This window comes from Pseudopodoces humilis, chromosome 1, assembly GCF_049639895.1.
Source record: "Pseudopodoces humilis isolate 2021_Gansu_Grassland_sample_001 chromosome 1, ASM4963989v1, whole genome shotgun sequence".
In the NCBI taxonomy this organism is placed as follows: domain Eukaryota; kingdom Metazoa; phylum Chordata; class Aves; order Passeriformes; family Paridae; genus Pseudopodoces; species Pseudopodoces humilis.
The window spans coordinates 144,246,587-144,274,199 of NC_142200.1; the positions used below are offsets into that span (position 1 = coordinate 144,246,587).

Genomic DNA, 27,613 nt, shown 5'->3' on the forward strand with positions numbered 1-27,613 from the left:
TTTCCCATAATACTAAAGGCAGTTGAAGAAAACTGTTTCCTCTGAAAACCACAATATTTTTAATTAAAAAAAACCTCAAAAATATTTTATTGAAGATAAAATAAAACATTAATTTACTTAATTAAGCTGTAAACCCACAGTTTCATTTCTTTAAGACTTCACAGAGGAAATGCAGCAATGTAAAGACCATTTCTCTGCAAAATACAGACATCACAATTCCTCAGCTGAAAGTCCTTTATGAAAAATATTCTGCATTAAAAACAACCAGGTCTGCACTGGGCAATCAAAAATCACAGCAGGTTTCCAAATGCTGCTTATTTTCCAGCACATCTCATCTCCACGCCAGTAATTTACTCTGTGATACTACACAGACGTTCAGACATCTATTTTCTTCCTTCAACACTGCACACATCAACAAAGGATATTTTTTTTGTGTTTTATGTATTTGGGAATTATAATATACAAGTTTTTACTTGAAAACTTCAGGTAATTTTGTAAACCAGGTCTTTTGCTTATTTTGATATTCTGCTAGCCATTTCAACTAGAAATTTAGGCTAACAAAACTAAAATGATGAGAAAAGTTCTAGAAGCATGCACTCTTTGCATTCACAGAGTTAAAAAAAATTATCAAGTGAAATTATCCTAGTGAAGCAGCTAAATGTCTTGTTTTCAAAATTAGAAACATAAAAGAACACAAGGTCATGCAATGCCAGTTCTATTTTTTATATACAAAACATGAGAACACTGAAATACCTTTAGTAATGATCAAAATGATTGCTGCATTTTACAATAAACACATATTACTGCTTTTTAAGCTTAGGGATTATTTCAAATAGCTTTTTATTATATCAAATAAAATAAGGATTCTATTTATACAGAAAGAGTCGAGTAATAAAATGAAGCCCATATTCCTTAAGACAGGATGCATTCATGCCTTTCCCACTGGAGAGACTGGTTCAACAATTTTACAGTTAAACAGAATTAATTCTACTCTCAAAAATCCATTGACCTTAAGCTTTTAACAAACATTTTCAACTGCAGAGTGTATTGTCAATATTTACAAATCCTTAAAATTATATTTCACTAGAACAGCTTTTATTTGCTATATTAATATTTCCTTGCAAATGTATGCTTATCCATATCAGAGAAGAAGAAACAGCTGCTACTCACAGGAAATCTCTGGGGTCCTACAGCAGGTCTTGGCTGGGCAGGAACTGGCAGCAAGGGCACTGAAACAAGAAGCACCTTTTAACACCATTTGTTTTACCTAACAGTTGTTGTAGTTATTTCCAAAAGCAGTTGCAATAAAAAGCCATGATTAAAATCTGCTACTTTTACCATCACATGTCACAGTTCCTACAAATTAACTTTGAGCAACTGTTCCCTCCCTTGCAACATGCAACAGGGCAATTAGGATTCTCCTAGTTAATTTACATAATTTGGTTCTGCATTTTCCAGAATTAAATTGCTCCTTGTTGCAGGAAGGCAAACTAGAATAGTTATTCAGCCAAAGACATCACAGACAAAGCTGACAGAGACACTAAAAATAATTTCATGTCTCAAACAGAAGGATCCATGATTAATTTGACTTCTCAGCTTCACGCCACTCAACATCTCCCAGGCATCTCCCAGTCTCACCACCAAGCTACCACAAGAAGCATGGACATGAGAGACACTAACTGGTATAAATCACTGCTCATGAGGGTAAAATGAGGCAGGCAGCTGCAATTAACAGCACACAAAAACTACTTAGTCTGGCCTTGCCACCACAGTGGTGTGATCACAGAACTGCTGATCTCAGATGAAAGACTGTGATTGCATAGAGACACCAAGAAGAATTAGGAAACCTTTTCCTGAAAAAATAACCTCTAAAACTAGTACTTCAGGGAGATTAACATGAATGATTTGTCCTTAAAAGTGCACTTTGAAATGCTAGTCACAAAAAGCTATTTCCCAAAACATTCCCTTAATGTTATGGCAAAATGCACAAAGTGCTACAGCTGGATTACCTTGGGAACTGAACCTATATTTGAATCTCAAATAAAAAGTGTAATGACAGCTTTCCCATTTTTCAGAGCACTTTTTATTTCCTCTCACAGTTGTGTAAGTAGTTAAAAATACAAACATTGCCATGTTAAACAGAAGGCCTAGAGAAGCTAAATAAAGCATTTCATACCACACAATGTATTTGCTCATTTACTAAAAGCTTTTATTAAGATTCTTCTCCAGTCTGTTTTCAGCACTTCTGAATGATAGGGAATCATTTTCTTGACAGGGTTAAACACTGACTTTGCAGACAGCTACTGTGTTACACTACAGACAAGAAAGATATTAAGAAATACTGCTAGTTTGAGAGAGAAGTCCAGTGAGTTTCCCAACACAGAAGTTTGCTAAGATGCCTCAAAAATCCTTTTTCCCTTGGTAACCAAGGCACAAGAACTAATGCATTAGTGGGTTTTTTTCAGTTCATGTCCATGTCTGGCTTCTATCCACTTTTGTTAAGTACTTGTGGTTTGCTGGTTCAGAGACTGATGGGGTAAACTAATTGCAGCAGTCTTTCAGCACGGGAGGACTGTGTGCAAGTTTTGTATCACATTACACGAGAAAATGACTGGAATAGTTTCATCCTGGCTTCTAATGAACATCTGTCGGTATCAAACAGCCAAGGCCACACAGAAAAAAACTGACAAGATGCTCCTGACTGACCTAATCCTAAAATAGTTCAGGTATTACGGGTCAGAGAGTCACTGAGAAAAATAGAATAAGGTGGGAAATGTAGAGAAATATGAACTGAACAGAGCATTAGAGTCTATTTCAGTATCCTGCCTCCAGCAGTAGCATATAAACCCATATATTTATATATTTTAAATTAATTTAATACTCATTAAAGATAGTAGTTCAAACTCTGTGCCCTTTCAATCCTTGGACACTTGCTTAGCAGCAAAGAAGCCTCAAGCCCTCATTTTCTTGATGTCAAATATTCCATAGGTGTGAAAAGTATGCTTCAAAAATAATACACAGCATGTTGTAAGACACTATTTTAAGAAGATTAAATTGCTTCTTGCTATAAATTCCAACACTATACTTGAAAAGATGAAGAAGCAATTCCCACACTGATTATTCAGGAGAGTTCCAACGTGATTTTTCCCAAGACACCAAATAGTTTTCAAAAGGTAAATGGCATACTGAGCTGCCATAAACCGCTCATTAGTTCATGTCAATTTTGGCAGTGTCACACTATCCCTGAAATAGTTACTCACGTATAAACATTTAAGGGGAAAAAAATGCAACACCTATTATCACAGCTTCAATCAGTACTTCATAGTACATCTATGCACAGTTCTCCAGCACTAATAAATTGATCATACTCAAGTTTGGACACACAGTCAGCAAAAATTCCCACCTACAACTCAAAACTAATTTGTGAAATAGGACACAAAGGAAAGATAAAAGTAAGTGAACAAGCTAAAAGATACGGGATTGAAATGCCACAGGAGGCACAGCTGAACACCAACTGCACAGTACCTGCAGCAGGTATCCAGAGGCTCATCTTTTAGGGGTTTGATAGACCAAGTCCTTAATCATTTATGAAGCTTCAAAGACTAGAAATAGTACCAATTCATTTGGAACAAAACTGACTTGAAAGTAACTATTTTTTCAAATCAGGATTCAAGGCTAGGCAGGGAGATGGTGGCTACTGTAAAGAAATTTGCCTTTGAAACATCAAAGGAATAAGCCTATGATAGGATTCTTCAATGGTGTTTCTACTTGTTTTCAGGCTGAAGTAGCTGTCTACTAGAGCTCTTATACATGATATTTTATTCACATGAAAATTTCTCAACAATTTATGGGAGGTTTGAGTTTATTTTAGAAAATACTGATACAGTCAACGCATTTCAAGACTAGCTCAAACCAAAAAGATGTTTAAAAAGTGTATTTCTATGATCTGCAGTTAGGAAAAGTGTCCCTGGTGCTGACAATTAGAAGTGTGAGAGCTTTATCCTGCCATAAAATTAGAGAGGAAAAAATGCCAGTCTACACTAAAACATGACAGCACACCATTAAAATTACCAGAACCTAAGTGTGCATATCATGCACTTCCAGACATGGCATTTTTAGCTTCCAGGCACCACATTTTCAACAACAGAATCCTAATAAACTTTGCACCTATCTGACTGTATTTTCCAATGTGCAAAGCCCCTCATGTATCTGGAAATATGTTCAGCCAAGAAGGGGCAGGACATCATCAAGAACACAAGTCAGTCTGATCTTTCATCCTTCCCGTTACCCTGAAAGAAATGATGCTGCAAGTGAAATACATCCTTATGCTGTCAACCACCAGTCTCTGCCTACTGGGGCTTCAAGCAGATGGATTAAAGTAAGACTTTTTTAAGAAGAATTTTGGAACAGCACTCTTTACACCTGAATTTCTATGTACCATTTGACTGCTTTAGAATTCATCTTAATATGCAAATACCATTGAAGGTTTTAGAATTATGCTCATTTATCTACAGAAAGCTCCTGGTTTCAACACATTTTCACATTTTCCTTATGTTGTGTTTTTACTTGCACGTAACGTAACTGTACTGCTACAGACTGAGATGGCCACTACTCTCAGTCACTGCAGGAGACAGCTTCCAATACGTGCTCTCTAACCAAGATTAAATTTCTACAGCTACTTAAAAGGTTGTATTTAATAGTATGCTGCACACCTATTAGCGGAAAAATTCAGTAGTCTTGCCAAGGACTCTTTCAGTAAAATGAATGGCACAAAGGGATTTCATATGAAGCAGCTGCCATCAACACACAGAGCAAAGAATGTCCTTGCTGAATGCAGGTTTTAACACCATTCAACAATCGATCACTCATTCTCCAGCGCTGCTCAGTCTAAGAGAATGCCTCGACTTTTACAAGTCAAGAAATGAATGTATATGATGCATATAACGTCAGCAGATATAAGATCTAAAAAAACCCAAGAACCACCCTCCCCCTTACAAATCCAATACTGAGTATCTCCTAACCTGCAGGAGGTACACAACCTACTGGAAATGAGGATGTGAAGACTGAAAAAGAGACTATGAACAAGATCAAGCAAGAGACCAGCAACAGCTACATTGCCTCAGACATAGTAGTAAAGCTGAGAAGAGCCTGAAGCTCTCCTAGTAATGTGAAAAAAACCTCCTCAGACAGAAGAAAATACACTGGGATACTTTTGACATTAGGCAAAAGCAAAAACCCTCAAGTAGCCATTCCCAGGATTACGACCACATTTGCTTACCTAGATAGAAAAGATCTGGTACTGTTTCACAGGGAGAGAAAAAAGGCATCTAGAATAGTCTAAAAGCAATTTTTGCTTCTCATTAAGCAGTAACTTACTTTGGTAGTGCTACAAAAATGCACAGAAGGCACAAATCCAAGAGTAAAGGGTCTTTTGGAATGCTTCCAAATAATCTGTCCTGATGCATAATTTGGTGGGAAGCACCACAGGGAAAAGCAAAATAAGCTCTCTGACACAGTTACTACAAAGCCATCTGTGAGAAGCAAAACAGACCTCCATATACTGGCAATATTCTACCCTGCCAAACTCCTGCTTTTCATTGGTCAAATAAATGAAGCAAAGATAGCAATGGCTTGGAGTTCTGCTAATGTGAAGGGGGGATAATACAGAAAACCTAGTTGTAAATATGTATAAATATTCATGTATTTCTTTAGTCTGTCTTGTCCTAACATAATCAGAAATCAGAGCTATGCAGGTGTCTTTTTTTAACCCTCTTTGGGATTAAACACCTCCTACATAAGCAGTAACATGAACAGCATTGCTGAGAGCTACCCTAAGAAGCAGAGGCCAAATATTTGTGTTAACTAAGAGAAAAAAAAACATATTTGCAAATCAAAACAATTACAGATGTGATTCTGTGAAAGGAGAATTGAGCGTATGTATCTTGTCAAGTAAGGACAGTAAGCGGTATCCTTAACAGAGCAACTGCACTGCAAGCAGTGCCTGAGTACCCTCTTACCAACACAGGTGGATGGTCCTGAGAAATTTACAAATTGCAGTACTTTCTTAGTTTTGAAAACCAACGTTTATTGTTTTTTGAAAAGCACGTTCTCTTTTCAGTTTCCACTTTTACTGCTCTTCTTAGGCTTTACATTAGAATAGCAAACATGATAAAAGCTGAAAAGGCTTTGCTTGTTCAGTTGGCCATAGTCCAACAATATTATGTCTTACTTCAGGCAAAACATTTGTTTCAAGCTTCAAGAAAAAACAGCAGCCTGAAGCACACTTCCATGAAGTGATAAACAAACAAATTGTTCCATCTCTGGCAAAGAATGAGATGAGTCACGCTTGCATGACTGGGAAGGTGTTCAGAAAGCTCACCTTGTACAGGCGTCACTACCGTCCCTTTGAAATGTGGATTTATGTGTATGTTCTTCGGTTGCTGAGGTGTCACTGGAGGGGGAGTCATCATTATTCGTGGTGTTTCTATCTGAGGGGGCATATGTAGCCCTGGAGGAGGAGAAGAATGATGCTGATGCTGTAAAGGAAGCAGAGATTGTAACTGTTGCTGCTGCTGCTGTTGTTGCTGCTGCTGTTGCTGTTGTTGTTGTTGCTGCTGCTGCTGCTGTTGCTGCTGGAACAGACTCATAACAGGTTGCTGGTGTGTTGGAATTAACCTCTGTGAGTGAGTCTAAAGTCAGACAAAAGAACAGAGTCACTAGGCTTTAAAGTTAAAATATCCTGACATAAATGAACACAAAACCAAGACATCTCTGGAAAACAATTAAGGCCAATTATGAAAAGAGAAACTTCTTTTCCCTATAATCAACTGGAACCACCAAAAACCATCAGCACAGGAAAGCAAAGGAGCAATTAAAAACATTCATATGAAGGAGATGACAGCAAAGCAGCACAGGAAATGCAGACACACTCATTCATTTTTAACAGCAAAACTGTCTAGTTTCATACGTCAGGGTTCTGCATATGTCAGTGTTACTAACTGCAATGAGATTTATTATGATTACTGTGAAGATCACTAGAAATCTGAGTCCTAGTATCAAAACAAACCACTACCTTTTCTCTCATGTCTAGAAGAGACTCTCTGAGATAAAAGACCTAGCACTAGCAACAGAAGACAAAATACAAATTCAGATATCAGTGCAGCACAAATTCAAGTACTCTTCAGGTATCAGTGCAGCACACCTATCCATACTGCTTGAAGAAAAAATTCATTTGAAGATACCTTTGAAAGGTATCTTTCCAAATAATAAAAGAAAGTCTTTTGCTGCTCAAGTCTCAAAATCAAATGGCCAAAATCAGTGCTAATAATAAAAACCTCTTGTGTATCTTTTCAGAGACATTCTTCTGCCTCTCAAGTCACTGTTACTAGATCTCAGTCCTAGTCCAGTAACTTCCAAATGGCAGCAAGAAACCCAAAGAGGCAACCTTTCAGCAACAAAGGTGTGACAGATTGTTTCTTTCAGCAGCTGTATACATAAAGCAAAGCAGCCACACAGTATGAACAAGAAGACACTGTGATGAGCACAAAAATATTTACATTTAAAATCAAAATAGCTTGCAAGGACTACAGCAAAACAGAAAAAAAAATAATTCAACCTTCACTGCTTAAAAAGCACAAAATGTACTGTAGGGCTCTCAAGTACTGAGATATCCACTGACTCCTGCCAATGCTCAGCACCTACTTACTGCTGCTGGAAAAAATCACCTTTAACACAGATGACCATGTCCTGCAAAGACATACACAGACTTTGTTCTACAATCTCAGCTTCCAGTATATTTTATGACAGTGAGCAAAATATAAGTGCTGATCTCTTGATCGCTTACTGGAGTTGGTTTTGGTTTCTTTAAGGTTTTTTGAGGGAAAAAGTAAAGCCTTTTATATTATGATACAAAGCACAGCAGAGAAAAAGAAAGTAGTAACAAAGCTAAATTTCATTTGAAATCCCAAAATAATAACTTATCTAGTAGTGAAGTCGTGATTACTGTCCTATTTACCTCCATAGTAGCATAGCTTACACACAAATAGATTTTTTTAAAGTAGTATCAGCAAAAGTATTACCTTGACAGAACCCAAGTAGTATTTTACAGAACCGTATTTTTTAAACTACATTATTATGAATAATGGGAGACGGAACAAGTTTCCATGTTGCATGTAGACTTCTCAGAGGAATTCAGTTTTTCCTCCATCCTCATGCAAGCCAGCAGGTAAGTCTGACTGTGATTCATCAGTCAAAATGCACTTTTCATTTGGAGGTCTTGAGATTGCTTAAGGTGAAGCCAGTAACAAGACTTAGCGCATACTTTACAATCATCAAATCACACAAAGCCCATACTGTCTAACACTGCTCTGCAAGAGCAGAAGGTCTACACTGGAATATATATTCCACTTTTGCAAAGATTCATGATTTAAAATGTATTTCTCCACAGCTTCCTGAAAGGACACTCAAAGAATACTAAGGATTAAAAGGTACCATTGTTGATGGCTGGTTTGGCAGCAGTGCAGGCCTGTGATCCTTCATTCTTCCCCTATCATTATTATCTCTCCTTTGTTCTCCCATTCCATGGCACATAACTGAGCCTCCTCTTCTCCCTCCTCTCCTGGAGCCGTATCGCCCCTGCTTAAGCTGCCTTTCCCTCTCTTCAAATTCACGCAGTGCTGCTTGGGCTTCTGCAGAAAGCTCTGTTGAGAGAGAAATGGGGAAAAATATTTTAGCTTTGTGCTGAAAAGGTGGAAAACACAATGACAAATAAAACACTGCCAGAACTACAAAAGAATCTCTGCGACTAACAGAAAATTTGCAGGCACTTTGATCTCCTTTAGGTGGCATGTTAACATTTCATTAAAGACCTCTTTATAAGGAAAAAGAACAGATACTTGTGTCTTTCACACAGGCAAAAAGCAGCAGAAAAATGAAACAAACATGAACAAAAAGGTTTGGTTGTTTTCTTTTTGAAGACAGTATTGAAGTCTACCTTCTGCTCTAAGAGGAGGCTGTGGCTCCTCTCAAAGTTTTGTTATCTTTAACATCTCACTTATTTGCACATGTCAGGCAAGACAATGCATCTGCAGTAAACTTTACAGTAAAGGATCTGTTGATTCTTCCACATAAACAGATTTTATGCACCAGACTCTTCTGCACATAGGCCTGTTCCAAAGAAGGAAATTCTGCTTGCTGAAGTGTTTCTAGTACATAACTACTTAATTTTTCTTGTATTGTATGTGGTTTAAGAGCCAGCTGTACTTCACAAGTGGTAATTCCACTGAAGAGAGAGCACACGTTAAAATCTGTGCTCAGCTCAAGTCAAACACCTGGCTGCTGATAACACCCACCCAATGCACATCACAGGTAAACACCAGAGAACATGTGGTACTCTGCAAAGATGACAAATTTGCTTGAAACCTTGAACAATGCTGACAACATTAAGCAAGAAATGATGCAGTAATAGACCCAGGTAATGAAACCACTTGAAAATACAGAAAAGGTTTACAACAGACTTCAGGAAACACACCATGAAAGTATAAGCAGAACCATTCACCAGGTTTCAATCATTCACAAGGGGTAATAAACTAACTCAAATGTGCAGCTGAATCTTTTGCCATGTGCTAGTCAGATCCTTTGTTACCCCTAATATTGATTTCTGCCTCTAACAAGGCAAACCAAACACACTCCTGACAAATAAAAGCATATTTTGAATTAATATAGTATTTACTTGTCAATACTACATGCCATGGCCATAATATCTGAATATCAGAATTGAAGTAATTAGTATCTGGCAGTAGACATTACTACTGTGTCTCAACACCACTAGATATCCTCTCCCAAGAATACGTAACTAAATCAATTAAAAAATTCTTACAATTTCTTGTGAGTCTAAAGGCCAAAGCTACTTAAACCACCATCTTAAACATCTTCATAAGTAATCTCTATTAGTCTTTGAAGTCGAGGATTGACAGAAGGGCAGAAAAGGGTGAGCACTGAGCATTCCCTCTGCAGCAGTTGTTCTTACTTGGCTATGAAAACTACCTGCATGACTGAGCTGCAAAGTCTGTAAATTTGCATGTCCCAGTTTTCAGAGGTATTCAGCACCTCCACAAGCAGGAGTTTTCAATTTTTGTAAGTTCTGAACTTGGTCATGGCCTGTAAGAACACAGCAAACATCATGTCTAAAAGCCCAGGATCTGCCTGATTTTCCTATTTCATTTTTGCACATTGCTGATAATAAGTTTCTCTACCTCCTTTTCTCTTCACTCTTACTCCACAACTGAATGGCATAAAGCCTTAAATACTCTTATGAAATGCTACCTTTGCCCTCAAGACACCTGCACAGCAGAGCCCAAGACAATCAGGCTTTATCAGGAAAATCTTACAAAATGCTTTGAATGGGGGAAGGAACCACAGTCCCTCAAGTCTTAGGTATCAAATGTGCATTTCTGACAAAAATTAAGAGAAATGTGCTCAAAGCAATCAAAAGCATTAGATGCAAGTAAAACAACTGCCACGGCCATCTTTGGCTGCCAGGGATCCAAAAAGTTGGTTAGATGGAAAAAACAGAGCTCTGATTTCAAGTCTCCTTCCTCTCCACACCTGCAGCAAGTTGCGTTCCTTCAGCCTGAAACACAGAGGGACACTTCCCATATATCCCTGGGGGGAAATAGTGCCACTATGTTGCAAAAGAGTAACATTCTTTCCCTTCTCCAGAAATAATCCAGTCCTTCAGGGCATCCTGGCCGTGCTGCTGCTTGGACAGTTGTCCCAGGAATAGGACAGGCAGGAAAATTTCTCTGCCATTTTCCACATTACAACCCTGAACTCAAGAAAGGCTGTACTCTCAAAAATAAATCAGTCATTGCAAAAAGTACCTACCACTGATGGTCAAGCAAGATAAAAAGCAAGTTCCTATTAAATGGTTTAGAATCACATGTGAGAAAAGCAATTTTTAATGAACCTGGGAAAGGAGCTGGGCTTCCTAAAAATCAAGACTATGGCCAAGACTCTCAGCTTCTTGGACACACATTGAAGGACACTGAATAGAAACAACTTTGGAAGAAAGAATGGGCAAAATTCTTTTAATTCAAACAGAAATACTTCACAGCACTGTGCTGATTAAGTCTGGGGAAGGGATGACAGCATCCATGCAAAGTCAAGTCTGTCAATCTTCGATGTGCAGTATCACTCTCTTTAAAACAAATGAATTGTCTCCCTCCTCACGTTACACAAAATTTGTCAAACTTTTAAAGCCATGTTCTTAAAGGCACAGTCCACCCACACTCTCAGCCAGAGTAGAGAATGCATGTAACACCAACTTCGGAAAAAAATACCCTAAACAAAACCACACACAAATTCACACTCATACTACATCTATGACCATAGAAGTACAATATAACTCTTGGATTTTAAAAATTAAAATATTACATCAACATCAAGCATACTTCCCCCACACCATGCCACTGAGGGCCACTGTTCGACCTGTGAAGAACTTTGCTTAGACATGTAAGCGCAGGTTCAGAACCTTCCTGCAGAAGTTAAGACTGATGCCATGAGCACCTCAAGTGTTGCATGTAGCTACAGATAACCACACATCAAAATATAGTCAGCCCTGTTATGAGGGAGGCTGCATATTGAATTTGAGAGCATCATGTCCCACACAGACATATCAAGCAGAGGAGATGTAATGGGAGATGGTTTTTCAAGGAGGGAAGCAACAAAAACACTCTTCCCTGAAAGCAACCTCAGACTGCTTAAGAAAAGAGATAAGCAGAGCAAGAAGAGATTCTCTTTTCCTCTCTGGGCTCTTTCAAAGCACAGCCAGGTATTCACATGAACACAGCTTCTCCCTGGCTAAGAACTCGTGCACAACTACAAATACATATTCATTTATATTTATATATATACAGTATGTTGACATTGTACATTTCTTTTCTCTGCATCATCCAGATCCGCAAACTGATTACGCTCTGTGTGTCTGGACACAGAGCAACTGGACACATTTAAAACACTTTAATTTTCTAGCCCTGACTGAAATCTTAGCCATGAGGCATCACAGTGAACATAAGTCAACTAAGCAGGGCATAACAAGAAGTACTGCCACATCCAACTGACCTTTGCTAGCACTTTGCAATTGGTTCTAAGTCTAAGGGTTTGGGTTGTCTAGTTTTGATTAGAAACAGAGGGAATACTTTAGTTTGGTAATACCAAAGACATTTTTCCTCTTCACATTCCTTAACAGGTAACTACATGCAGAGAATGACAATTCCCACTCTGAGAAGACTTCACCTACAGGCACTGAAAGAAAGTAAGCATTTCTTATCAAAAGTGACAAACTTGGTATTGCTAGAAATCAACTGCACAGCTGTCTTACAATACCTCTTCTGAACTTTGAAAAACCATTCTTTACACTATCTTGAATGAAGAAATGTTTAGGAAAGATCTTAGCTACCTTATTGAGAACACTGTATTTCTACATTTTTTTTACCAGCATACACTTGGTCTCATCTTGACTGTACAGTTCTCATATACACAGTTAATGCAGTGAATCAGCAATTATTTTTCTAGTGTCTCTAAGTGTCAAGATTAATTTCACTATTGCTAGTAATAAAATGGTTTCAAATGACATCTTTAATCAGTAAGTAAGAATGCACTCCTCCAATAGAGACAAGCTGTCACAAAAGGTCACCAAAATGTGACAGGATGGAAATTACGTTTGTAACTTCAACTGAAATGTTAATTCCTCTTTAAGTGTTTTCTGAACTATGTTCATATTTTAGAGTAAGGAGATGTAGGTCTGCGATGAAATTTCATTTTTAAACCACAGCAGCTGTAAAAATTTGCTCCATAATCTTAAAAGGAAGCAGATATTGATATGCAAACAGAATTTTTTGTGGTTTAACCTTCAACCACATGGTCAGTTATCTGGTCTCTATCAATAAATTATCAGGAAAAACTATGAATAGAAACCATTTCACAACAGCAGTATTGTGTTTTAGGCAAACATTAGCTTCCAAAAAACCTCTTTATAGAATCATCCACATTTGCACTCATCTTTTCCTTATATCTCAGAGATACATCCCAGATCACTTACAAGTACATTTACAAGTCTAATTCAAACCAGAGTTCCTTTAACAGTCAAGCTCAACTACAGGTTTTCTCCTTATTGGCTGGTCTTGTTTTTATATTAAGCTAAAGAATAAATCCACAGACACATGAAAACAAATGCAGTTGTCATTAACCTTCCAATTATGTGCAGAAATTTAGTTATTACAGTGAACTGTTGTTTTTAAAATATTCTGTTTTGTAAAGCCACCAGCACCTTTTCTATAAACCAGATATGGTCTCTGTGAGGTTTGTAGAAATACGGTCTTACGGTTGCAAACACATTTGGAATGCAACTCAGCTAAAATACTCTGCCCTTTACTATCACTCATTACTGCAAAGCAATCCATTGCCACAAAACCTCACCCAAAGTTTCTGGAATGTTTCTCCTTTCTCTTGTCACATCTGAGAGCCTGATGATTGTTCCTTCTTTCCGTTCAGTTTTGAAACGTAATCGTCCAGACTCTTCATCATCATCCTCCTCTTCATCAGATTCTTCTTTTGTTTCTTCTTGAAGTTCCAGAGATCCAATAGCTGCCTAAATCACAAAAAACAGAGGACATGCAGCCTCAAAAAACTAAATCTCTTAAACAACAGACAGTAAGTAAGTAAAGTAAGGAAGTAAACAGCATAAAAGGCAAAGCTTTCTTTAAAAGCCCTGTTCTACAAATTTTGCTGGCAATATACATTGTGCTCATCTATAATTCAGTAAACATTTAAGAGCTTGGTGGTATTTTTTGAAATAAAAATAAATGTACTACATAATAAATAATAAAGTAAAATCTATTTAGGAAATAAATTTGCTGTAATATTTAATGTAATACTGAAACTCCAGTTAGAACCTCCATTTGATTAGTAGGTACTTCTGCACAGACTGGCTACGATGCAAACATTGGTTACTACCAGAATCAAGTAATAGGAACAGTAAAACTTTTTTTTTTTCATCTTTTAACAACTGTCAGTACCATACTGTTAAAAAAAACCCAACCAACCAACAACAAAGATAACTTTGCATCTCAACCCCATTTGTCTACGTATGTATGCCTTTACTTTGTTCCTGAAATACTTCCAGTTTCAATTCAGTAATTGATGGCAATAATGAGAATAGGACTGGATAAATTTGAAAATATTATATTTGTATTCTGGATGCTACTGGAATGCTTCCGAAACTTACTTTACAGTTCTCTCTAAAACAGAGAACATTTAGTTAAATAAAACAGTGTTCCAAATGAAAATGGATCCCTCTCCTTCAAATTAATAAAAACTAAAAAAAAAATTTCATTTTCCCATGCAGACCTGATGCAAATATCCAGAGTGTTACACAAATTATACTGGATTTCTACTGTTGAAAATCAGAAGTGTTCTAACATCATGTGATTATACATAAAAATTTTTGGTTACTGTGTATTTGATTACTTGTACAAGCCTACTCGCTCATTTCTTAGAGCATGCTAAATTAAAATGCACATGCATTTTAATTATATACAAAGCCACTAAATACATCATAAATTTTATGCTGCTTGAGGACAGTTAAAAAATGAGCCAAATCTAACATTCAAGAATGGTTTAATCTTCTAATTAACCAGATCAGTGCAGAAATTTATATGAGAAAGGCACAGCAAGTGTGACAGTCTGGTGGACAGATATTAGATCACAAATCAAGAAAAAATTAATGGCATAATTGTGCAAGAGATGGCAAATTTCCCCATCCAGCAGCCTGACTTCACCCATAACCAAAAAGAAACGTGTAAAGCAAGATCAGAGACAGGATGACCTGGCAAAACAGTTTCTGCTTTAAAAGACAGCAAACCTTATGAACTCAAGCTCAAAGCTACTCCAGGCTTTGGTCTGATGAATAAATGACCTGTATACTTGGTCACAGGGCTTTAATGGGCTCCTGATCCCAAGCTGTATTTTATCCATCCCAGACAAATTTTTAAGCGCTACATTTCCTGACCTCACAAAACTGATTTAAGACATAGCTAAGAGAACAGTCAAATTTAACAAAAGGCTTTAAGGCTTTCACATTACAAATGTATTTATTTTGGTGCAACATCTGTATCATATTAACAAAAAAGCAGGCAAAAACAACAGGCAAATCAGGAGAAAAAAAAAATCTTCAAGACTGAAAGAAATCTAAACCTCAAAAGCAAACCCAAACTGAGCACAACTGGTCTAATTAACATATCCACATATAATCAAAATACCTTTGAGGGCAAGCAGTTGATACTCATGGAACAGAGGAGGGATGTTAGCAAGGAAAGAGATGCTAACATGGTTTAATGAAAACAAACAACACCAAGAGAAAGACAGGGTCGGCATTTTACTTTGAAAATAGGGACTCCCAAAAGAGCAAGCAGTAGCAATATCTCTATCAAATCTGTGCTTTTATAAATATGACAAACCCCATAATTTTACTGTCTCACTGCTTCTTTTTAGAAACTTTCCCTTCAGGACCAGGATTTGGAAGTCAGAACCGGAGCAGCTGTTCTGCAAGACATGCTTACACTGCACTGAGCCTCCTGCTTTACTCTAAAGCATAAAGCCCAGACATCCATTCTCTACGTCCATGGCCTTAAAAAGCTACACTGGAATTATTAATCAAAGATTGGTCTCAGTCATGTAATCTCATCTGTGAGTGCTAAATTTAACCATGCAAGGCTCTATGGGTAGCTCAAACTTCAGAATTAGGACTAGAAAGGGTAATGAAGTCCAGACTGTCCTGAAAACTACTGCTATGTTTTAATGAAATGCTGTAAAAAGAAAAAAAACCTGTAGAAACTCTGTTGCATTTTGACAATTATTCATTCTGGGAAAAAAAAAATCTTTATTCTAAAAAGAAAACATCCCAAGTTCAGACAGACTATTAGACAGCTATTTACCTATAGAGCAATAAAAAAAAACCCTCAAACTTTTCTAGAGTAGCACTATTCTACTCTTACCAACGTATACCAATTCTGAAGTCTTGGTCTGACTCACTTTATTCATCAGCATAATGCTCATGCCACCCATTAACCAGTAACAGCCATACAAGCATAAAATATCAAAGACAAAAATCAAAGGAGCCAATGAAAAAGAAGGCACCAAGGCAAGGCAGTGCTGGAAAATGGTAACTGACCAAAGTCCAAGTTTGATTAGACCTATTATTGAGGGATTTACGCAATGGAGACACAAACATGTCTGACAGCCATCCATATGTTCTCTCCACACAGCTCCAGGAAAGGTTGGCTGAGCAGGGTAGGAGCACACACCCTTCCCCTGCAGTTTTTTCTGCAGCTGTAAGATACAAGATTCCTACATGATCCTTTCCAGCCTCCAGATGAACAGAAGGAGCTGTTTTGCCAAGATTAGAGCATGAATGGATTCTATGTTTCAAAAAGAAACTGCAGACACAGAATTAAGATATATAATTACTTACAGGATTTGCTTTAATACGTGCTAATCGTGAATGTCTCTGCATCTACGTGACTAGTCCTTGAATGGCCACTTGAGGTCACTGGACTGGACTCATCAACACAGGCTTCTCAGCAGCTCTCCTCAAAGGGTGCTTTACATTTCCCACTATATGACACCTTGCCCAAAGCTACCAAAGAGCTTTGCTGACCCTTATACAGAACCAGAATGACCTTTCTTTTTCCAGGAGGTCAGGGGTTCCTGCCGTCCTCATTAAATAACTATGCCATAAATCCCAGGCACTGAGCAGAACTCCACACTGGGTTATGACATGCTATAGAGAAGGAGTGAGTGCTCCTGCCCTGAATAGCTCACAGGCAGAAAAGGTAAGACACAGCCCAAGGGAAGCTGCAGAAACATGGACAGCACAATCCTCCCAAACATGGGATCCTCCCTAACAGCACTCAGGAGAGCTTTGTGCCAGATTTGTAAGATGTGCAAAACCAACTAAATTAAAGGTGAAACAAACAACTTTTACTAACAAGCCATAAAAGAGGAAGTGGAGGCATCTACTACAGGTTAACATTGAAGAAACAGCACTTAGTCAATCCCAGGGGATCAAGAAGTAACAGGGCAGGTAAGAGGATATTATACCTATTCCAAGGGCACTTTGATTCCACAGATGAAAAATGGAGCCAAAAAACAAATCTAAGTGCCTTAAAATATGTTTAAAATTTGTCTGATTTGCACTCTTTTCACCATTTTCCTCCAGGCTGGCAGGCAGTGTTTTCAAATTTGAACAACACAACTGAAGTGCACAAGTTTTGGCTAAACACAGATGGGAAAATTCAAACAGACACATTGATCTTTTTTTTTTCCAAGCCTATATTCTATCAAAAGAAAAGCAGTATGCAGCACTTCTTCATGAAATGCTTTCTTGATTACTCTTCATTTTTATTATCAACATAACCCAAGACACGGTTTAAATTATGCAGTGATAAATCCCCCATCACTGACTTCACAGATTACTTCCAATATAAAAAAAAGACATGAATTCTAATTTCGTAAGGTTTAATTTTTATGAACATTTCACCAAAGTAATTAGTAATATTTTTCCTCTAAAATATTTAGGACATGATACCTCATGTGGCTGTTCTACTACACCTATTTGCTGCTGAAACTTCTAGGTGCTGTGTTTTGCTTTATACCTTAAGAAGACAAAAGTATTTTCTGAACTACTGCTACATTTTTCAAGGAAGCCACACAGGGTATTATTTATTTAAAATCCAAGTTCTGCAATTTTAAGTGCTGTTTCAAAAACAAACTTTACTTGCCTCTTCCTCACTTCTCCCACCTGAGTGCCACTTTTAACAAGTGTCTCACTTCCCTTATTCACTTGTTTCCCTCATGTTCCAATTCCCCAACCAGTCAGCTTTTCCCTTGGTTTACAAAAAGATTTCTTCATGCAATATAATATGAAGCTTTAGCTAGTTTTAATGTAGAAACTGCTTAAAATAAAACACTACCCAACACCCCTCTGTTACTCAGATGCCAAATTTCAATCAAGAGATAATAATGCTCTTCCTTTGTACTGTACCCATTACAGCTCCACTCTTGTGTTGCAGAACACCAACCCTTACTCCTGTTTACAAGAACTGAACGTTATGAGATTTAAGGAAAAGTGCTGTTATATAACACTTGAATAAAGACTAAAACTCTTCAGAGCTGGAGGCAGGCATCTAATCATGCAATGAACAGAAGTGAATACTCTATAAAGGTTCTCTCTCATGGTGGTGTTCTTCTTCAGTGAGTGCAACTGTGAGCCTACTGCCAAGTGGAAGCAAAATCCATACAAAATAATGAAGGAACAAAAAGATAGTAGTATTTTGGAAAAAAACCCGTGACAATCTACAAACCATCAGAATAAAGCCAAAGTGTAGACTAACTGAAGGAATGGCAAAAACATTTACCTTATATGATGAACGAATTCCATAAATGCTCCATTTACAAAATCAATTAAAAATACGCAGAGATGGTACCTTTTGAACAAAACAAATTTAATTCTGAATTGGACAAATTTAGACAATGTGATTTTTAGAGAATTCTCACTCTAGAATTCATATTCCCAAAATGAAGCTGTGCTTTCTTACAGCAATAAGTTTGGCAGTGAATCCCAGCTACATATTTAATTTTACATAATATGCATTGTGCTCATCATCTCTGACTGTGGCTGCAAACATCAAACGCATCAGTCCACCTCCAAAACACCAAAACCAAAGTGTGTATCATCAGTCCAGTGAAGGAATAAAAACGTGCTCAAGGATTTCACAGTTCTTTTGAAGGGTAGAATTAACACTTAGGAAGTAAGAAACTACCTACATTAATGTGTATCTGGTGCAAGATGTTACACTTGCAACAGCGCAGGCTGAACAATGCAGGTGGCCCCTTTCAACACAGATCTCCACCCACCAAAATTACCAAGGTAGTTTTGATACAACTGGAGCAGCACAGCACACCCAGTTGTCAGAACTTTATACAGTAATGCTGCTGTGTCTTTGAGGAATTAATTTCCTGATGAGTTAAAGCTCCAAAGAGGAAATACACTCTGACTACATTTCTCAGCAGGTAATCCATTCAATCCTATTTAATTAAGAACTGGAATAAAAGTAATATTAAAGCAGATTCCTGGTGGGGAAAGGAAGGAAAACCTTACATCAAAAAACATGCTGCAAATTAAAAACAGTTGTGATACTCTTGCCAAATAACAAAAGGAAAAACTTGCAACAGAGCTGAAGTGGCAAGTTAAAAAAGCAATTCCTTAATGAAAGGTTACAGGTGCACAAAATACGGCATTGCACACACATGACACATTCTACATTTTTTTTTAAGTTAATTTAACAGTATATCTAATCTGAACACCCAATAGGAAATCAGTTATCCCAGTAAACCAGCCCTGGGTCAGCTGGTCCAGGGGCTTCTTTGCCCTATTTTCTTGTTAAGTCTCTTAGGTACTGGTAGAATGTAAGATGTCCTTGTCAGAAATTCTCTCCTTAAGAATAAGGCAAAATAGAATTTCAAGAATGTATAGTAAGAGTTTGTTAAACTGTGAGAGAGGGGAGGAAAAATACTAGTAACTACACAAATATATATTAAAAATCTACAAGGCTATAAATATATGAAAAATACATAAAAAACTAAAAAATCTTCAGGCATTATTATCAGGCTATAATTAATAGAAGTATACTTGGCAGACTTCGGCGTCACCTTTCTTATTGCAAATGAAGGAACTCATCCATTTTCCCTATCAAAGAAGATAAATCTCACAGGAATTACAGTCTCAACACAACTTTGAAAACAACAATCTCACCTCTGCCTGCCTAAAACACCAAAACTTCCACGCTTACACTCCTCCTTAAAAAGGGATACCCAAGAACTGTATTTACATCCCAACAGCGCCAGTGATCCATCTGGTAAAGGGAAGCACCACAGCTCTTGGAAGATTTAACAGACGGTGCAGTATTACTGTCATTTCCTACCCAAATGGGTCCATGAAGTTTCTAATGTTGAAGTCAAGACTAAATAGGCACATTTTGAACTGTCCCTTATGATTTCAATCCCAAGGGAGAGAGGAGATCTGATGTATCTGACAATATAGATGCTATCACAATTAATTTTATACGTAGTGTACTACCACCAATAATTCAACACTGGCAAAATTGCATCAATTCTTACCCGGCAACACGTACAATTCTACAAAATCAAATTGTAGCAGAACTAGTTATTTTACATTTCCATTAAATTCATGACGTACCTCTTCTGATTCATTAGCCATTGCCTGGGATTCTTCCAACTCCTCATCAGCTGCATACTCTTGTTCTTCCATTGCTTGCTCATTATATGATTGCATGTAATCTTCATCCTAAAGCAGTAAACAGGAAGGTGAAAAGACACAAGGCCAACTGAACAGGTGGGGTGTGACTGCATTGCTACAGTTTCCAGAGTGGAAGAGGAGTATTGCATCTCTCAGAACAGTCAGCTGTAAGTGATATGGCACACATACAGCATAAGTAGCAGAGCTTTTAACTAGACAATAATTTGAGTATTATGAAAACCAAAACAGTTTCCATTCATATCCCAGCAATATTATCATAAAGATCCCTAATACTGTTTGCCACAATTACTTCTATACATCTGCATCCAATGATTAAAACACTACTGGGTACACCCATCTATAGCACATATACATTAACATCAGATTTTACCCCATCAAATATAAACAGTCTTAAAGCATTCTGCAAGTGCTTACATATGAGTGGGCTCAACTCTGAAAAATTATAAACATAAAACAAAAGCAAAATCTTGCTTAAGTTTGCTTGTATTTTCAAATACCTCACTGATCACATACAGTTTTAATTAAGATTAAATCATTTCATTAGCAATTAAAGCCAGTGCATGTTCGCTAATATGCCGCTTAAATTATATTGAATTATGCAGGTGACATTTTCTGAACTAACCTCCAATCTCTTTATTCAGGTTTAGACAGCTCTCAGTTACAAAAAGGATGAACAAGCAGGACATCAATCACTTTGGGATATTAGCACCTTAAAGATGTCTTTAGCAGGTCAATAATCTTTTCACCTTCGAAGGACTTTATCAGATCTTGTCTAAAGCCTGGATAAAAGCTTTTGCATTAAGTACTTCTAACAATTGGCAGTGTATCTCCACCACACAAAGCTGTTTTCTTCCTTAAGGATACAATCCTCAAGGTCATGATTCTCAACTGCTTTCCAGCATGACAAAGGAGCATTACCTACCGCCAAACAAGCTGTCAACACAAACTTTGTCACAGCCTAGATAAAGAAACTGGCAGACAGTGATAATAGGTCTAATTTCCCCTCCTCCCTAGAGAGGTAAACAAATTTTAAATCAGTCTAAAACCCTATGCACGTGAAGCAATGTTATCTTTGAAGATACAATAGAAGGAAACTCACTGGAAATTCATCTAGGGGTTCATTGATTTCAAGGTCTAGCACCTCATCTTCTTCCCCAGGCTCTTCCCCATATTCTATCTGGTCTTCTGTCAGTTCAGGATCATTGCCTTCATAATGTCCCTCCTCTGCATACTCTGAGGCATATTCTTCAGGTGCTTCAGATTTGTCATAACCAATTTCATCTTCCCCTTGGTCATACTCAGACTCATGTTCCAGTGAGGGATCGTTGATGGACTCGGAGAGTTCGTATGATGTCAGGATGCCAGATGTGGCGTTGAGGCTCACTGTGACACCTGGAGAGCTGTGGGATACGGGGAAAAATTAAGAGGCTAAAGTCTAACTGGCAACTACTCACAAAGACTTAGCAAAACAAAGCCAGCAAACGTCAAGTCTCCAAGTTGGTAGATAGAATAATACCCCATACACTATTTGACTCCATGCCATGTTCTCATAATGCATACTAAAATGCAGCTTATCACCAGCTGCAGGCTATTTGACCAGGGGAATCAAACCAACCAGATGGTTTAGCAGGTCAAACTGGCAAAAGTCCTGCTTGGTAACCAAAGCAGACCAGATTCAATTTTAATTCCAAGACTAACAAAAAAAAAATACACAAAATTACTATAACTGCGTCTGTTTTCCCAATCTTTTAGAATACACTAGGAAAATACGTTTTTTCTACATGTATTAATGTTGTTCATATTTCATTACCTTGAATTCAAACTTGCATTTTTATTATAGATTTCATGTTCTACTTAATATAAAATAGTCAAGAACTGTAATTTAAATGATTAAGACATTCTTAACTAGCAGAGACACTGAAAAACAATCAGTACAAAAACTTTAAATTTATAATCTGCAGGTAGGCAAAGCAAAGCTCAGAGTTTATTGTGCCATCAACACAAAAAAGCAACTAACCAACAGCAGACTAGTTCTTGATTTGTGAGCTCCGGGTATAAGAAACACTAATAATTTATTTATTTTTTAAAATAACTTTCCTATTATTCTCCATTTTCCTGTGTTTGGGGGAAAAAGATCCAGGCAGCTTTGAGCTCTTTGCGGCTCTAAAAGGGAGAAGATTTAACACAAAAATGAAGATATTATGCAGGATTATCATTATCCTCCCAAGTACAGAAGCATGACGTTGACTGGAAACATAAGGGGAAGGGAAAGGATCTCTCTGGCAATAAAACTGCTAAAAATTCAAAACTTGTCTAAAGAAACCTGCTTCCATTGAGCAATATTATCACATTTGAGACACTTTATCATCACTGTGTTTGGTCACACAGCCATCCCTGCTACCCAGGGGTCTCGAGGAGGACATACAGTAAAAAAACAGGCAAGAACTGTAACTGGGATTCCCCTTCTTGAAGGGAACAGTCCAAACCTCACTCCCACAGGGAGGAAAATGGCAGCCAATGAAGAGATCAATGGTGCAGCATTTTATCACACCTTCATCAGTCCAACGTAAGGACAATAGTTCCTTATTCTAATTACAGCTAAAGACAAGAGATCTCAGAGATGGAGACAGACCTATGTATGTTATACATACACATACATTCATAGCCCTTCAGATGGTGTGCCCTGCACAGCATGCAATAAGGGAAAGCTGGAAAAACAGGCCAGTAGAAGCAGCAATGGCACTGCATCACTTTGGCATCACAAGCATCTTCTCTCCTACTTCAGTCCAGCTTGAAAAGTAAAAATAACAAGACACTCATTTTGACTTGTAATGCCCATAATTCAGCTAAGGAGCTCTATTACCACAGGGCAGGATCCTCAGTAAACTCCCATGGAAATATCTGCTCCAGCCTATTAAGTCTGTTCAAACTTTTCTACCATGTAATTGTACACAAATATTTAAGTCACAAATTCCCCTCCTTGGAGTCTTAGGAGGTAAGATAGATTTTTAGAAGAAAGATGGCAGAAAAGGACGATATAGGAGTGATGCCTTTTCCTTGGTCCTAAAAATTGAGAACCAGACACAATTAAGGGATAAAGGGGTTTTAACCTTGATATTTAACAAGGATCCTTACGGCACACCACTTCAAAATGCATACACACAATAAATTGCATATACAATTTATAGACCTTACAAATTAGCATAGCTAACAAGGATGCCCCAATGAGAGACTTGAATGAATAGCATGATATCCTCCCACCCTGAGGAATTCCCCCCTGGATGGGCCAAATCTCTAGTTTACAGGATGTACTCTAGAGAGGGCCTTGGTTTCCCAAGACAGTGTAGGGTTTCCCAGCCTCCTACTACAAGGCCTTTAGGATGTCTGGTCTCCTACAGAGAATTTGGCCTAACAGAATACTGGACTATGCTAAATTATCAGACTCAAGGAATTACAAGTATGCATGCTAATAGTATTGAGGATACATAAAAGCAATATAAATGGTATATAAAAGAAAAAGCAAAAATTCATCTTGGCATCAGGAGAAGGAAGCTTACCACAGTAAGCAATACAGAACCAGTAAAGAAAGCTCTGTAAGTGCTTATAACTAATTCTATATGCACAGCAAATGACACAATTTTTTCTTATAAGCTTTTTAGAGGGTTGAATACATTTATTAATCAAAATGAATGAAAAATAATTTTACTGAAATGTTAACAGCGCTATTGAGTACATTATATATATATACATACATATATATCACTAAGTAGTTGGCTAGGTAAAAAACAAAACTATTTTAAGTATATAGCAATAACTTTAGTTTAGTATTTATTAGTTATCAGTAATAGGAGTAATTCATAGTTTTGAGTTATCCAAAACAAGATTCAAAAAAGAAATACCGAAATTCTTGTTCCTCTTCATTGTCACTTTGCAGAAGATCATCATTCAGCTCTTCATCTGACAAGTCTGACTGATTCTAGGTTTCAAAAAAAGTCAATTGTGAACATAAAAGATATAAACTTTTAACTAAGTACTGAACACTGAATATTTTTCATGAAGAATACATCCGAAACTAACACCATCTCTTCAAAGAGATTATCTAATTCAATGAGAAAAACCACACAAGATCACAGATCTTAAAATACATTTCAAAAATCCTACAGAAATTTACAGAACTCAAATTTATCTGATTATCAACACTTCTTTTTCACTGATCCATTCTCAAATACAGCTGAAGATGACAACTCACTTAAGACAGACCAGGAAGGAAGAAAGGTAAGCTCTTGTACACAGCCCTGTGACCTTGATGCATTAGGCAAGTCAAGAAAATACATGAACTGCAACTTCTAGAGAGAAGACAGAGGAGACTGAAGGAAAGGATATGATAAAGAAAACTGAAAAATCGTGATTAGTTTGTAAGAGAAGAAAAAAACAGAAGAAGATACTGTTTCTCCTCCTAATTTGTCATCAAATTACAAAAATTCCAGTTGTTTGTTTGGTGGTTTTTTTTGGTTTTTTTTTTTTTTTTAAATAATTACCCCTAGGGAGAGATAACTGCAGTTCAACTGAGCAACATTTCCAACCCTTAAAGTAATAGGACCAGAAAAGTTACACAAAGATCGATTTATCTAAAAGTACTAGGATGAGATTAAATAGAAGGAAGTTTAACCTAAATAATTCAGGGGAAACTTCCTGACAAATCCACTATTTCTCCACCACCTGAGTCCATACCCACAGATACTGCCCTGTAATAGGAAAAACTAAAAAGAATAGAAAAAACACAAAAAAACCATAATACACTAGAAAATCAACTACCGGTTAGTATTTACTAATTATATATAATTATATATAATTTTTATAGATAAATATCTTTATCACCTCCATTCAATGTTAACTGCTTCTGGTTTTGGTAACTGCGTAATGAACATATGCAATTATCCTCCTGGAATTTTATTCTCTTTAAACCAGCATATGACAATAAGGAACTTCCTACCTTTAACAGGAAATGCTTACAGAAGTTATAATAATTTCAAGAAGCTAACTTCCAACATTTAGAGGATGGTTATAAAAATCTACAACAAATAAAACTCAGCTCTTAATACAGCTGGGTTTCTTAACAACCTATTCATATCCAACTAAAACTTAAAAAACTACTTTCAAAATTATTTCACTTCTAAGATAAAATATAGAAAGAGATGACCAGTCAATTTGATTTCTCAAACAGAAGTCCTGTCTTCTCCCACTGTTATGTGGCAAATCCAAAGATATGTTTAGCTCTTTTTTCACAAAGTTCAATTCTAGAAATAGGTACAAGCAGGAAGAGTTTATAGCAGACATGGGGAAAACTTGTTGACATTCCCCAATTTTAGCTGCTCCCATATATTTCTCCTCACTTTAAAACGGGAAATCCTCTGCCCACTCATCAGACAGCGAGGTAGCAGATCATACACACCGAGTGTGAACTTCACAGGCAACACTGACTGATTTTTTTACTTCCTCTCTGGTAAATACTGCTGGTATTTTGACAAGTGATTTTTAATAGCCAAGAAACTGGCTATTAAACTGGTACTTGGATTAAATTCTCCATCATGTTAATTAGCATTCAGGAGACCTAACGGGGTTGAAAAGAATTTTTCTCCAAGTTTTATTTTTAAAAGCCACACTTGGAGGTATTTCACAAAAGGAAACAAAGCCCTGGGTGCAGAATGCTGTGGCAGCAAAGCAGACCTCAGGTACCTGTGGCTGTCAGGCTTTGGGGGGGGTGACTAAAATACATGAGGTCAAACCAAACACTTGAACTGGCTAAGCTGAACAACAGTCACACTTTTAATATCTGCAACAATGCATATCTCTTACCTTTTTTCCAGTTAGCAAATCCTCTCCAAGCAAGTCATCATCAAGTTCACTGTAAAATAGTAACAAATTTAAGAAGCTGAACTTTACAAACCAAAACCAAAAACTTTACAGGGCATATGCCTTAAAAAACTGCATGAGAACTGCCTCCAAGCCAGCACAGTCTACTTTAGTAAAACATTCAGGGAAAAAAACGTATGTATTTTCAGTGAAACAACAGACCATACATATTAAATAAGTCTACTATTGCACAGTCATTTCATTTCTATGTGCTCTCCCTTCCATATCCCCTCAACTAAACGCAGCAGAAAAACCTAGCCAAGCACAGGCACAGCCATCCAAAACAACCATTCTAGAACCTTCACTCCAAGGCCATTTGGACACATTGTCCAAGCTCATTTTGTCTAAACTGCTGATTTCCAGCTCCCCAGGGAGAACACAAGACAGGAATGTCCTGTGGGCAAGACTCAGTCTACAGGTCCCCATGTGGCCCGAGCTCCCCAGTAAGGAGCTGGGAAGTCAGCTGGCTTGGGAGCCTGGATCTTCTGTAAGGGCCAGGCTTAGGCCTTGATCTTTCATAAACCCTTTATTCCCTCCTCCTCAAGTTGAGGATAAGGTCAAACATACATTTGTAGGGTGACAAAATCAAATGCATGTTTCATCAGTTTTATATTTGTGCCTAAGAATTCAGGGAGTACAGAAATATTGGCTTACAACACTTCTGCCATCACAGTGCAGCTTCCCCATAAAAATGATTCAATACAAGGAATTACTTTCTAGGAGAGCTAAACTTTAGAAAAACTGCTTAATTTCATTCTTCCTTCAGTGAAGGAATTATCCAGTGACAGGGATGACCAGATTTCCCTTCTATAATAAACACTTGTTACCTACAAAAGCACGTATTAGAATATGCATATCAATACTAAAAAAAATGCCAGTGATTTGAAATATTAGCTGTACTTTGAGACTATTTCTATCTGCACACCTTAAAAAAACAAAGAAAACCAAAAAGCACCATGCCTTACTTAGTACATAAAAATCAAATCATCCCAAGTGAGAACAGCCTATATGAACTGGAAAGGAATTGGTGTAGGAGTTCCTCATGACTACATGGTAAATACTTGAAAATGACAAGGCAATCCCAAAACATAAATCAGTTGTTTTTGCAGATGGATCGATCTCTTTCAGAGCCAATTACTGTACAGATAAGGATAGATAGGAGGGAAGGGGGAGTGAGGGTTGTAAAAATCCTGTGGGCTAGGAAAGAACAAATAATACACCAAAAAGCCCTAAATAGGGCATTATCATCAGTATACAGAACTTATCCACTGTTACTGATCACAAATAGTTCCAGGAATGACTGAA

General features: G+C 37.3%; 1 protein-coding gene across 6 annotated transcripts in view; it reads right to left on the minus strand.

The window, feature by feature from the left end:
- The window catches only part of RBM33 (RNA binding motif protein 33), a 99,858-nt gene that overhangs the window by 57,708 nt on the left and 14,537 nt on the right, over window positions 1-27,613 (minus strand). For 5 of the 6 annotated variants that reach the window (XM_014257405.2, XM_014257404.2, XM_014257408.2 and 2 more), the window contains exons 3-10: window positions 26,252-26,300; window positions 24,295-24,371; window positions 21,495-21,795; window positions 20,315-20,422; window positions 13,477-13,648; window positions 8,491-8,699; window positions 6,380-6,689; window positions 1,171-1,229 (exon numbers count right to left, since the gene is read on the minus strand). In XM_014257405.2, coding sequence (XP_014112880.1) covers window positions 1,171-1,229; window positions 6,380-6,689; window positions 8,491-8,699; window positions 13,477-13,648; window positions 20,315-20,422; window positions 21,495-21,795; window positions 24,295-24,371; window positions 26,252-26,300 — 1,285 coding nt within the window. The remainder of the gene's footprint in view (window positions 1-1,170; window positions 1,230-6,379; window positions 6,690-8,490; window positions 8,700-13,476; window positions 13,649-20,314; window positions 20,423-21,494; window positions 21,796-24,294; window positions 24,372-26,251; window positions 26,301-27,613) is intronic. The other variant, XM_014257406.2, reaches the window with a different exon arrangement.